The sequence below is a fragment of the Plasmodium gaboni genome, chromosome 11 (assembly GCF_001602025.1).
Source record: "Plasmodium gaboni strain SY75 chromosome 11, whole genome shotgun sequence".
NCBI classification, from domain to species: Eukaryota; Apicomplexa; class Aconoidasida; order Haemosporida; family Plasmodiidae; genus Plasmodium; species Plasmodium gaboni.
In genome coordinates, this window is record NC_031491.1 from 1,391,498 (window position 1) to 1,406,052 (window position 14,555).

At 17.7% G+C, this 14,555-nt stretch overlaps 4 protein-coding genes across 4 annotated transcripts; 2 read left to right on the forward strand and 2 right to left on the reverse strand.

Annotated features, from left to right (window-relative positions):
- Positions 1-697: 697 nt before the first annotated feature.
- On the reverse strand, positions 698-7,414 carry PGSY75_1139800 (hypothetical protein; the record flags this gene model as incomplete). The annotated part of the gene is made up of 1 exon (XM_018786515.1): positions 698-7,414. The coding sequence occupies one exon, from the start codon at positions 7,412-7,414 to the stop codon at positions 698-700; it is 6,717 nt and encodes a 2,238-aa protein (XP_018641310.1).
- A 1,789-nt stretch (positions 7,415-9,203) lies between these two features.
- On the forward strand, positions 9,204-10,146 carry PGSY75_1139900 (conserved protein, unknown function; the record flags this gene model as incomplete). The annotated part of the gene is made up of 4 exons (XM_018786516.1): positions 9,204-9,413; positions 9,532-9,732; positions 9,852-9,949; positions 10,059-10,146. The coding sequence occupies 4 exons, from the start codon at positions 9,204-9,206 to the stop codon at positions 10,144-10,146; spliced, it is 597 nt and encodes a 198-aa protein (XP_018641311.1).
- A 722-nt stretch (positions 10,147-10,868) lies between these two features.
- Positions 10,869-12,799, forward strand: PGSY75_1140000 (carbonic anhydrase; the record flags this gene model as incomplete). Its single annotated transcript, XM_018786517.1, has 2 exons — positions 10,869-12,195; positions 12,324-12,799. The coding sequence occupies 2 exons, from the start codon at positions 10,869-10,871 to the stop codon at positions 12,797-12,799; spliced, it is 1,803 nt and encodes a 600-aa protein (XP_018641312.1).
- Positions 12,800-13,480: 681 nt separating this feature from the next.
- Positions 13,481-14,536, reverse strand: PGSY75_1140100 (putative vacuolar ATP synthase subunit f; the record flags this gene model as incomplete). The annotated part of the gene is made up of 4 exons (XM_018786518.1): positions 13,481-13,636; positions 13,868-13,950; positions 14,070-14,151; positions 14,471-14,536. The coding sequence occupies 4 exons, from the start codon at positions 14,534-14,536 to the stop codon at positions 13,481-13,483; spliced, it is 387 nt and encodes a 128-aa protein (XP_018641313.1).
- Between the last annotated feature and the right edge of the window lie 19 nt (positions 14,537-14,555).

Below are 14,555 nucleotides of genomic sequence, written 5' to 3' on the forward strand. Positions count from 1 at the left end.
TCAATATATATATAATATATATATCTATATATTTATATATATTTTCCCTTTTTTCAATTTGGATAATCATTAAATTGTGTAAATATATAGGCCCATTAATTTAATAAATGTACATTTTATTATATAACCATCTCATTTATTGTAACATATATATATATATATTTATATAAGAATTCTTTAAATATATTTCTTAATCAAAGAACAAAATAAAAAATAATATATAAAATATATTATATAAAATCTAAAATATATTCTTTGAAGGAAGATATAATAAATATAATAAAAATATACTTTTAAAAAGGACTAAAAAAAAAAAATAAAATAAATAAAAATAAAATAAATAAAAATAAAATAAATCATTACATTTATTAAAAACAAATTAATAAGCACACATTGCTGTGTATACAAAATTATATTTTAACATCTTAATTTTACACATAAAAAATATATATATATAACAAAAGCAAAAAAATATATATAATATATACATATATATATATAATATATACATTTTTTATTTTGGGATAATCCATTACTTTTAATAATAAAAGCATTATATGGTTATACTGAAATTAGGCAACTAGCTGTTTTTGTTATTTATTTATTTATTTATTTTTTTTTTTTTTTTGGTTTAATGAAATATTTTTGACAGGCAAATTAAACACATATATATATATATATATATATATTTTATGTGTTACATTATTTGCCATACCTTTGGAGTAAACTGAAGGGAAGGTGAAACTATGACTTGAAAATTTTCACTTTTATTCAATATTTTGGTAATATCTATCCAGTTGTTATTAATATTTAAAAAATAAGAAATAGGAGGGAAATTAATTAAACCTACTTTTAAGGGTGTTATTATTAAATTGATATTATGAGAAGAATTTTTTGATATAAGAATAATTTTTTTTTGAAATCCATTTATGAGCCAGTTATATTGATTTTCTGTATTATGCATTTGATTATTATGTGTGGATATATAATATTTCATATATATATCTTCATTGATATTATTTGATATATTTATATTAATATTTATATTGGAATGAAGCATTCCTGTTTTTGGTATATTATAAGATACATTAATTGGTAATAAAAATTGAGGAATTAATGTATGAAATTTATACATATATTCTTTAATTGTTTGTTTTTCCAAAAATTTTAAAATGGTTTGATTTTTATATATATATGTTATATGTATATTACCTATTGTATTTTGATAATCTCTATAATTTATTGATGTATTATTATTTTGTATATCATTATTATAATATACTTCAAATAAGAAGAAAATACTTGCTCCTCCTTTAAGAACTGTATTAATATGAACTTGATCAATGAAATAATTATTATCTTGTTCAACAAATGAATTATCATGATTTTCAAAAGAAATAACTTTTTCCTTATTTTTAATTTCACTGCATAAGGTAAAATTACTTTCATCTGAATGTTCTAGATCCATTTTTTCGTTTTCAATAGAATATGTGCTTTGATATTTTTTTTCATCATTATTTTGGGTTAAAAAAAAAATTTTGGTATTTTTTATATGTGTATTTAAATTTTTTAAAATAGAAATATGTAAGTTTTTTAAATATATAGGATAATTATCATTATGTAATTTCATAACTAATTCATACATCATTCCGTTGGTTGATCGATATGTATTAATTTGATCATGGAAGATATTAACAATATTAAACGTTTTTTCTAAAAATATTTGATTATTTAAATAGAATTCACTATATATATTGTCTTCATATATATGTTTATTTATATGTTCATTTATATTTTCATTTATATGTTCATTTATATGTTCATTTGTATTTTCATTTATATGTTCATTTATATGTTCATTTATATGTCCATTTATATGTTCATTTAAATCTTCACGTTCCTGTTTATCATCATAATGTTTATTAAAATGATCAAATATCATTTCCCCCATAAAATGAACGTTTAATAATTTAAGTGTATCCGTTTTTCTTACTTTTCTTTTTATATTAGATAAGTTTATGTTTATTATGCATTTTATGGTTATTTTATCATAACATAAATTTGGAATACCATATAAATTATTAATGTTATTATGATTTGTATGTAAAGGAGAAATATTATTGTTATTTTGTCTATCTGTTGAATTATCATTTATTTGTTCATGTCGACTAGTTAAATGATCAATATTTGTATGTTGTCCTAAATAATTATGAACATTATAATTGTTAATTTTTTTTTTAGTTGGCATAAATGATATTATAGCATAAACTTTTTCAAAATTTTTATGATTTAATAAATTTTTATTTTCATTAAAAAATGGTTGATTATTCCAAAGAAAATAATTTGAGTGGTCAATATGATTATTATAATTATTATTTGAAATTTTTGCTACACCCTGAACGTTATTATTTTTTTCATTCAAATGATTAATATCATCTTCATCTAATATTTTAATTTGATCAATACATATATTGTCTTCTTCATTTTTTTCGACATAAAAAAGAATTGAATCTGTTGATGTGAAAAATTCATTCTTATAATAATTTGGATCTTGATCCATTTTATTAATCAAAACATGAATATTTTTTTTATAAAAATCGTTTGGAATAAATTTATGATCTTCATTTGTTGTATCATACATATTTATGTTTGAAAATAAAAGTTGATTTTGATAAAAATTATTATAATAATAATTATTATTGTAACTGTTGTAATTACTATTGCAATTGTTGTAATTGTTGTAATTATTGTAATTATTATTAATAACCAGTTTGATATAATTCATGTTATCATAAATTAATGATGTGCTGTTTAGAAAAGAAGCTAACATATTACAATTCAATATAGAATTCAATGTTTCAATTTTAATATATAATGGACTTAATAATTGATCAATGAAAAAATTACTATATATAGATTGATTACTACCAAGAGTAGTAGTATTAATTATATTATTCTTATTATTTTCGTTCTGATTGATTACTATAAAATTTGATGTTATAAATCTGCTATATGACTTTATAAATGGTTGAATTAAATTTTTATTAGGAATAACACCTATTTTATGATACAAAGCAAAATTATTAATAACAAGAAAGACATATTTCACTTTATAATAAAAATGTTTCCAACTTATTTTTTTTGATTCCAAAAGGTTAATAATATTTAATTTAATATGATTCAAACCTTCTTTTATAATATATTTATTATAATCATCATTTTGATTTTTGAAATGAACATATAAGATTTTTTTATTTTTATTTTTATTTTCTTTTTCATTAGATAATTGTAAAATAATTTCATCAATATATACATTTTGAGTAAATGCAGAATAAATAAATAAATCTAATTTTTCTTCATACTGAACACATAATTTTTTAAGTCTCTTGGTATCTTTTTTGTACTTATTTATTTTTTTTTTTTTCTTTATGTTTCCAATATAACATTGATTATCTATTTTTTTTTTTAATTTAAAATTAAGTAATAATTCTATGTGTTCAATGTTTTTATTAAATATTTTATTTTCACCACTTATATGATAGTTATTATTATTATTATTACAATTGTTATGGTTATTATTGTTATCATATGAACTATTATCATGTATATTTTCACTTATATTACTTTCATCTTTTTCTTCTTTATCATCTATATTATCAAAAATCATATTTGACATAAACATATACAAGTTATAATTCGATTGAATTAATATTTTAATATTTGTTTTTGGGATATATATATGATTATTTTTTTGATTTATTGAAATATGGAAATTATATTTTTTCAAACTTTTTAAAAAATATTTATTAATATGAAAAAAATAGTTTTCCTCACAAAATTTCTGTGTTTTCATTTTTATTAATTTGTTCTTATTAATACATGATAAAATTTTCGGATCAATATTATAAATATGTGACGAATTATATGAATTTATATTTTGTGATTTTTTTATTTCATTTTGTGTATGTCTATTTTCATATATATCATTTCCTTCTGACACTGTGTCATTTTTAATTTGTTCATCGTTTTTATTATTCTTATTATTTTCATCTATTTGAATATTTAATAAATCATCTAATAAGTATATTACCTTATTTTTTAAAGCATCATAAAAATGTGCGTCATAATTCTTTCTTTGTTCTAAATTAAGGATTGAATGATTATTATTCAAGGAAAATAAATAATATTGGAAATTATAAAAAGATGTAAAATTAATGTTCATATTTTTAAAAGGCATAATTTTGATATACTTGTTTGATAAAAAGAAAGAAGAACAGAGATGATAAAATTTATTGTTTACTTTATGATATAATAATAGTTGCATGCATAATATAGTTAAGAAATCGTAATCTGATCGTTTTATAATTTTTTTAATTAACTTGATAGATTTTTTATAAAATTTATTTTCATATAATAATATAGCTAAAAAGAATTTATTTATTATTGATACATTATTATATTTTCTATGACATAGATTTATAATTTTATTCATAATATTTAATAATAGAGAATTTTTTTTCTTTTCATTATCTTTTGAAAAATTTTTTATTTGATAAATTGGAAAGCTTTGATAGATATTTTCTTTTTTAATAATATTATTAGGGTCACTATTTATATCTTTATTAATATTATTATAGCTGATATTTAAATTCATATTATTATCATTTATAATATGATCATTAATATTATTATCATTTATAATATTATTATCATTTATAATATTATCATCCATATAATTATTATTATTATTATTATTATTAATATTATTATTATTATTATTATTAATATTATTATTGTTGTTGTTCATTGCATGATCATTAATACCTTTGATATTATTAATATACCTATTGTCTTCTAGATCTGCTTTGTCCAAATTTTTTTCAAATCTTTTTTCTTCTAAATAATTTAGGAACAAATTAAAAAAGTATAATCTGTTTTTCATATCCATATTATCATAAATACTATGATAAGTATGATAAATATTTAAAATATTTTTTAAGATAACAAAAGAAAGCTTAAATATGTTTGATACATTTATACAAAAATCATTATACCAAAAATATTTATAAGTATTTTTTATATCTGATATATCTGATATGGTTGAAGAAATCTGAGATGAATAAGATTCGTCTATAGAACTATTTCTTTTTGATTTTATTTTAAGACTTTTTTTTGATTTCTTTTTTTTTGTTGTAAAATTATTTTTATAACCTAATTTCATAATATTTTTTTGTAATGATAAATATTTACTAAAATTTAAATTTTTTTTTATATTCTTGTCACTATTAATTTTTTTCATATATCCTTCTTGATACAAGAAATATCCTCTTCTTTCAAATAAAAATTTAATCAAATTAGCTAAATTGTAAAAATATATGGCAAAATAATTTTCTTTATTCATAAAACAGCAATGTAAAAGAAAATATATTTTCTCTTCATCACTTTTAAATATATTTAAATCGTAATTATTGTATTGTTCTTTTTTTTTTTTGTTGTTGTTGTTATAATTATCATATTTGATATGTTCATGATTTTTATAATTTTTTTTTTTTTCTTTAGTATTGGAATATTGTCTAGTACTTGTTTGTGGATTATTTGTACGATGTTCATCCTTTTGTTCTCCCATGGGATAATTATTATTATTATTATCACAAATATGGTCATCCTTAATATTATTTATATTTATGTTTGTATTTATATTTGTATGTGTTTTTTTATTTTGGTCTTCATAAATTTCCTCGTCTTCATCAATTACATTATCCATACTGTTACTATTTATAAATACTTCATCCATATCACTAATTATTTTGGTTGTAGGTTTAGGATGCATTGCACTACAATTTGAATAGCTCTCGTCGTCTGATATATTTTTAACATGGTTACTCCATTTATTGTCTGTGATATATTTATTTTTTTCTGACATGTGTACATATCCCTTCTGATTCGTTTGATGATTAGATTGTCTCTTATCAACTTTTTTTTTATATTTAATAATCTTCTTTTGAATACTTCTTAAATAATTAATATCATTTGAATTTCTTAGAATATTATTTTTGAAACGATTAAAATTATGCATAAATATAAATATTTTATTAATATAAAAGAATTGAGAAAATTTTAAAGCTTTACTGGATATATAAGAAAATTTATTTAAGAATAATAATATGGTAATTTTTTTAAAAAATATATATTCTAATAAATGTAATGAGCATATATGCTTTTCTCTAATATATCTAGCTATTGTAAGATAATTTTTTTCAAATAATAATGATGAATGAATAATACATTTTTTTTTTTTAATATATACATTGAGATATTTCATAAATAATTTATTTATATTGCTATATAATATATAACTTTTTTTATATAAATTTAATTTTATATATAGTAAGCATAAATTTTCATTCCACATAAAAACTGATAAAAAATTATCATACATATCTATATATAACTGTTCATCAAAATCAGTATTAAATTGTAAACTATTAATATATGAAGACATATTATTTTGATATAAAAAAAAATGAATATCTATATATTCATCACAAAATGAAAATACATTATGTTTCTTATAAAAATCAACAAATTCGTTTGATCCTTCAAAAATATTATTTCTTATTTCATTTGTTTTATTTATATTATTATCAATATTATCATTTATAATACTATTATTAGAATTTATATTATTCATATCAATATTTGTAGACATATCTTTATTTTCTTCCTCTTTTTTGTTCTGATCATATATATCAACTAACTTAAAAACATGATTATTTTTTTTTTTATCAATTGTGGTTTTTTTTTTTATATCAGTACAAGTTAAAAAATTAGCTAAGCATTTATTATATCCATTTTTTATTAAGTTATATTTTTTTTCAATACATATTTTTAAAATATCACAATAACGTGTTTGGAAATTTTCATATAATTCACTAATCTTTTTATTTGTATAATAATTTGCATCTTCTAAAATAGGTAAACTTAAAATTTTAATATTTTTTAAAATATTATGACTAAAATCAGATTTAATCTTTTTTATATTTTTTAATTCGTTTAAATTATCATCTATATTATATGCATATATTATAATAAATTCTTCATTTTCATCATTAAGTGATTCTCTACATCTATTCAAAATATATTCTTTTTCATTCTTATATTCATCTATATTATTTAAACTTAAAAAATATATATATATCAAGGACCTTTCTGATAATAAACTTTCTTCATTTTTAAAATATTCTGATATAGGATTATTGTAAAATATATATCTTAAATTAATACGTAAGTTCTTAATCCTCTCATCTAATTTTATATCTGATAAATCATATACATCAACTTTTAAAAAATAATTTAATTTGCTTAATAGTTTATTATCACCATAACAAGCTATACTTAATTTATCACCATACATTCTTTTTTTTTTTTTTTAAAAACAAAAAAAACTTATAAATGAATGAATAAATAAATAAATAAATATATATATATATATATATATGATTAAATATATAAATGAGTAAATATATAAAGTACGGTTAAGATAAATAATATATTATAACATATGTATCTTTTTTTCAGGAATTATATTGCTATATATATATATATATATATATATATTATTATTCTTATCAATTATAAAACATATATATGAAATAATATTATTATATCTTATATATAATTTAAATAATATGATTACACATATATATATATATATATATTTATCACATTTCAAAATTCATAAAATGAACACTATAACATTTCATTATTTTATTATTATTATTTTTTTTACATACAATAAAAAAGATAAGGAAGTATATGCCATCACAAAAACTTATATAATTTAAAAATTATATACATGTATCATATCATTTTTTTATACTTTCTTTTATTCTTTTATATATTTTATTATATTTTTCTTTTTCTAGCACTGTTTTTCTCATTATAATAAAATAAAAACATAAAAGCATAATTTATATATATAAGGAATGAAAGAAATATATATAATGTATTTATATGTTTACACATATAATATAGTGTATACATTATATATATTATTATATATATATATAAATTAACATATATATTTTTTTACATTATTTATTTATTTTACGCTACATTATTTCAACGTTTCCATTATGGATTATATATAAATGATAATTCATGTACCAATAATTATAATAAAAAAATATACATAAGTTCCTACAAAATATATATATATTTTTTTTAATATATCAATATCATTTTCTTTTATTTTTTCCTTTTTTTTTTTTTTTTGTAATTCTCAAGTGTAATAAGCACATGTATACAAATTAATATTATTCCCATAAATTCATATAAGTACTAAAAATATCTTTTTCTCCCTATATACAATTTTTATGTTTGAAAAGAAAAAAATATATATCATGTAATAAATTTAAATATATATATATATATATATATATATATATATATAATATATTTAATATATATTTTATTTTAAATATATGACAACTATTTCTTATATTTTGAATGTTTTATTTAATCTATTTATTTTATTTTTAATATATATAATATTCACTTATGTTCATTTTTTAAATTATACATTTTTTTAAATAATATAAAAGGCATCATTATAACAATATTTCTTATATTGTTATTTTATATATATTTCGAAGTTATGCTTCTAAATATGTTCATTTAATAAAAACGGTATTGTATTATATTAATATATTATTATATTTATATAAATAATTCTTAATTTTTTTATTTTGTATTATATATATATAAATAATTATATATTTTTTATTATAGAATAATAAGAGCCCTAATGACAGGACAATTTTAATACATATGATTATTTATTTATTAAATTAATTAATATAATAATTATGTATAGAACATATATGTATATATTATATATATATATATATATATATATATATATATATATATATATATAATATATAATATATAATTATATATAATTTTTATTTAATATTTGTATATATTTAATTTCTTCTTAATATTATATATATATTTATTTATGTATTTATTTTTTTTATTATATTATTTTATAATTTTTTTTGTTTTTTTTTTTTTTTTCTCTATTGTTGTAAATGTACATAAATATATAAAAACATATTTTTAAAAATATTTGAAGAAATAAGAAATAATTATAAGTTATAAAAATAAAAATACCAACGTCTTAAATAATATAGAAAACCATGAAATGCACAGAAATAACTATAGATGATGGTGCCTACGCAAAAATTTTTATGCACTCTATAAAATATTCTTCTGATGACGTATGTGGTATTTTAATAGGCAAATATTTATCAACAAATGAAAAAAAAAAAAACTGTTTAATAACAAATTATATACCTTTATTCCATACGCATATATTATCGCCATACCTAAATTTGGCTTTTACACTGGTAATTATATTTGTTTGTTTATTTTTTTATATATGCAGATGGATATATATATATATATATATATATATATATATATATATGTATATATTTATATATTTTTTATTTATATATCATATAGGTGGAGAATTATTATAAGGACCAAGACGAAAGAATTATTGGATATTTTCATATTTCATCTGATGATTCAAAAAACAATGATATTGAAAATATAAAAGTTTGTGAATTAATTTCCGAAAAGTTAATAAAAAATTATAGTGATGCTTTTGTATGTTTACTTGAATTTTCAAAATATGTAAATGATGAAGATAATTGTTTAAACGTAAGTACATAATATTTTGTCTACAAAAAAATTATTTATAGTTGATACAATATTAATAGATACTGTTGCATATATATATTTATATATGTATATATTATTTTTATTTTTTCTAATTATAGATATTTATGAAGAACGACAAATCAAACTGGGAGAAAGGAAATGTTGTAATATCAAACAAAAATAAAGAATTTTTGAAAAAAAATTTATCAAACCAACAGTATGTAAAAAAAGAAAAGTATAATATAAAAATATATTTATATATATGTATATTTTCTTTTTTATGTTTATAATTATACATATAATTTTTTTTTTTTTTTTTTTTGCAGTTACCTAAATATATACGATTTTGATGATCATCTAAATTCTATGAAATGTGATTTCATGAACCCTGATTTGTTTAAAAATGTTTCATAAGAAATTATAATAAAAAAAAAAAAAAAAAAATACGTCCTAAGAATACGAAGAATTAATTTAAAATAAATCTATTTTGTTACAAATACGTTTATCACATTTATATTTTTATTTATTTTTCCCTTTTTTTTTTTTTTTTAATTAATCTTTTTTCTCAAGTTGTCTTATATAAATTTTTTTTTTCTTTTTTTTCCTTTTTAATTTATCAGTATGTTTTTAAAATTTTTAAAACATTAATAAGATACCTTTTTTTTAATTTTAGTATGTAAATATACCTATATCAATTATAATTAAACATAATGTATATCATTGTTCTATGAACAAAAATGAGGTATCTTTTTTTATTTTAATATGTAGCACCTATATGCATTCCTTAATATAGTTCTAACCTTCCCCGTTATTTTATTCCATTATGATTATTGTAAGACAGTCTAATATAATAAAATATTATATATATATATTCATATTGGTTTTGCTTTTTCTAATATTTTCTTAAGGAATATATTAATTAATTGCATAAACAACAATATGTATGAAACACATACATTATTATTAATACGTATATAATTATGTATTCCTAATATTTTACACCACTTGAAAGAAAACATATATACATATTAAATTATAAATACAAAAAGGGTACATATATATATATACATATATATTGAGCGCTCTTTTAAAAATTGTGATCTGCTACTACTTATTTGTCATAAAAATTACTTAAAATGAAGCTCTTGTGTTTACTATATCTCATTTTAATCTTTTACAACGTAAACTTATTTATTAATTATAAGAAGAGCAGACTATTGCTTGAAATTATAGACAAATATAATACCCATTTTATACAGACAACTAAACCTTACTACGAAATTAATATGACTAATCTAGCTAATTCCAAAAAAAAAAAAAGAAAAAAAAAAAGGAAAAATCAACTGAACGGTTCAGGTGGAAATATGCTAAAAAATTATGAAAAAAATATTAAGGATTTTCATATAAATGATTATGAAATATATAAGAAAACAATTCATAATAAAGAGAACAAGGATGATTTTAAAATAACTAAAAATAAATTAAATGATAATCAAGAATTATTTCATAGAGATAGTATGTTATCTTATATGCAAAATAAAAATAATTTATATAATTATTCTTTTTCTGAAAATGAAAGAAATTCTGAAAAAGAAGAGAAGCTTGATAATTTTAATAATATGAAAAATATAAATACTCTACAAAATAATATTAATAAAACCTTTTTATATAACAAATTCAAAAATATAGATTATTATGAGCATGGTTATAATTGGAATATAGGTCAATGTAAAACAGGGGAATATCAATCACCTGTTGATTTACCTATGAAAAATTTAAAGGAGAGAGAATTAAAAAATATAAGTGATGTATATTTAAATTTATTTGACGATGACAATTATGCATGGAACAATTATAACAAACCATGGATGAAAGGAGATATTTTTTATTATTATGAATATTTTATAAAAAAAATTGTTATTAATAGACAAAATAATATATTTCAAATTAAAGCTGCAAGAGATGGAATAATACCATTTGGTGTATTATTTACTACTGATCAACCTGCTATGTTTTATGCAGATCAAATCCATTTTCATGCTCCTAGCGAACATACATTTCAAGGTTCAGGTAATAGAAGAGAAATTGAAATGCAAATATTTCACAGTACAAATTATGTTTATGATGCACTAGATGAGAAAACCAAATATAAAAAAAAATACGGGTTACATATATATAATAATTTAAAAAAAAATTCGAAAGAAACATCAAAAAAAGATTCAAGTATGTATCATTCTTATCTTATGTCCTTTCTAATGAATAGCTTATCAAATGAACAATTACAAAACAAATATAATAAAAAAAAAAGAATGAAGACGATGAAAAATCAATATGAAGTAATATCTATTACATTTACTAGTGCAGAAATTAATGCTTCAACTATTAATGCATTCGAGAAATTACCATCCGAAAAATTTCTAAGAACTATAATAAATGTATCAAATGCAGTTAACGTCGGCTCAGGTAATAAATAAGAATAACATATAAGAAAGAAAAAAATTATATAACACATATATATATATATATATAATATTGAAATGCTTTTATATTATTTTTACTCATCCTTATTAATCACCTTTTTTTATCTTAAGATCCAACCTTGGTCGAATTAAAGGAGGCTTTAAATTTGGATGCCTTGATGATGATGTTAAATATTGAAGACATGCAATTTTTGTCATATGAAGGATCTTCTACATTACCCCTATGTAATGAGAATGTATCCTGGAAAGTAGCCAAACAACCTTTGCCTGCATCAACGGAAACCATTTTAAATTTTTATAATCTCCTAAAAAAACACACACCTAATTATTCAGGTAGTGATAATGATAATTACAGGAGTTTACAAAATGTTGAAGATAATACAAGACATTATAGAAAGTTTTCTTTAGTTCAAATTTTTCCTATACAAGTCTTAATTTCATCAGCTATATCAAATGTAGAGGATAATGAAGTTATTAATATTATTAAAGATATATCTCCTAAAAATATGTCGTTCTCATATTATTCTAAATGGGATATATATTTTATTTTATTTATCTTTTATAACATCGTGTTGTTCTTATTTTGATAAATAATATTAATTTGATTTTACAAATTAAATATATAATAGGTTCCTTATTTTTTTTATAAAAATTTTTCTTATTTTTATTATAAAAGTTAATTTTTCTAAAAGAGATGATTCGTATATGTAATTTTATTATATATATATGTTTTCTTAATAGAAAGAAAAAAATATAAAAAGAAGAAAAAAAAAAAAATTCTTCAAGTATATATATGAAACATATAATGTAAATAAATAAATAAATATATATATATATATATTTATACTTTAAGAAACTATAATTAATTATAGGTAATTTTATATTTTTTAAATAACTATTATATAAATCAATACATAAATAAATATATATATATATAGTCTTCTAAGTTTTTATGTTTGACAATTCAATAAGATAATTCCAATATAACAAATAATAGAACATATAAAAAAAACGAATATGTAATTAATAAAGAATACTAATTTCCATGGGTCCACAAAAAAAACTGATATCAAATAATCTGATATAATAAATGGTTGAATAATTAAATTTATCATAACGTAAATATAAATGAACACAAGAATACTTAGAAGTATTCTTCCCTTTACCTTCACATCCATTGTAAATATTAAAAATAAAAATAAAAAGAAATTAAAAGAAAAATATAATATATATATATATATATATATATATATATTTATATAAATCTATTATAGATGTGAAATATCTCCTCCAAAAAAGAGTTTCACTCGTTGAATTATCGAATCTTTATTTGGATCAAAGGGTTTATCTTTTGATGGTATTTCTAGGACAGTTGGTAAAATTTTATCATGTAAATCAACTAGATATCTAATTTCATCGGCAATCTAAAAAGAAAAAAAAAAAAAAAAAAAAAAAAAATATAACATATAATATATATTCTGTATGAATTTATAGGTATTGTCCAATATGTATATCTAAATAATATTAATACATATTAGGTTACAAAAAGATGAATGAATAATAAATATGTTTATATGTATAAGTGTATACATATTGTATTCAAAAGATTAATAATATATATATATATATATATATATATATATATATTTTATTACTTGTTGATTAATAAGGACTACTCCACAGTCATGTTTTGAAGTATACTCTTTGAAAACTTCTTCAATTTCACTTTTATTAGTTTCTTCAAGGTAATTAAAATGTATAAATGAATAAGAATTATAATACAAAAAAAAAAAAAAAAAAGGAAATGTAATACAAGAATATATAAATATTTTTATATATATATTTTTTTTGTCATACTTGAATTGACTATGAAAAAATTTTTTTTTCCTAGACCATCACGAAAACCAATTCCAGCTAATAAAAAACCTACTACTGAGTCCTAAATTTATAATGCATAATTATATATGTATATATATATATATATATATATATATATATACATATATTGGTATCTTATAAAATATATGCATATATATCCAAATTAATAAAAATTCAGATCGACTAATAATTACATATTCAAATATACAAAAAAAGATTTATTTTAAATTACACACGTATGAATAATTTTTCTTTTTATGTACATATTTATATATTTTTTCACATATACATATATATATTCATAACTTTTTGTTTATTTCATTTCATTTCTTTTTTTTTTCTTTTCTTTCTTTATTTTTTTTTTTTTTCGGTTTTCTTACTTCATCTCCAATAATATATATTTTTAAATCCGTTTCATTAAATAGTCTATGTCTTCGTGATGCCATAATATATAATATTTTTTTT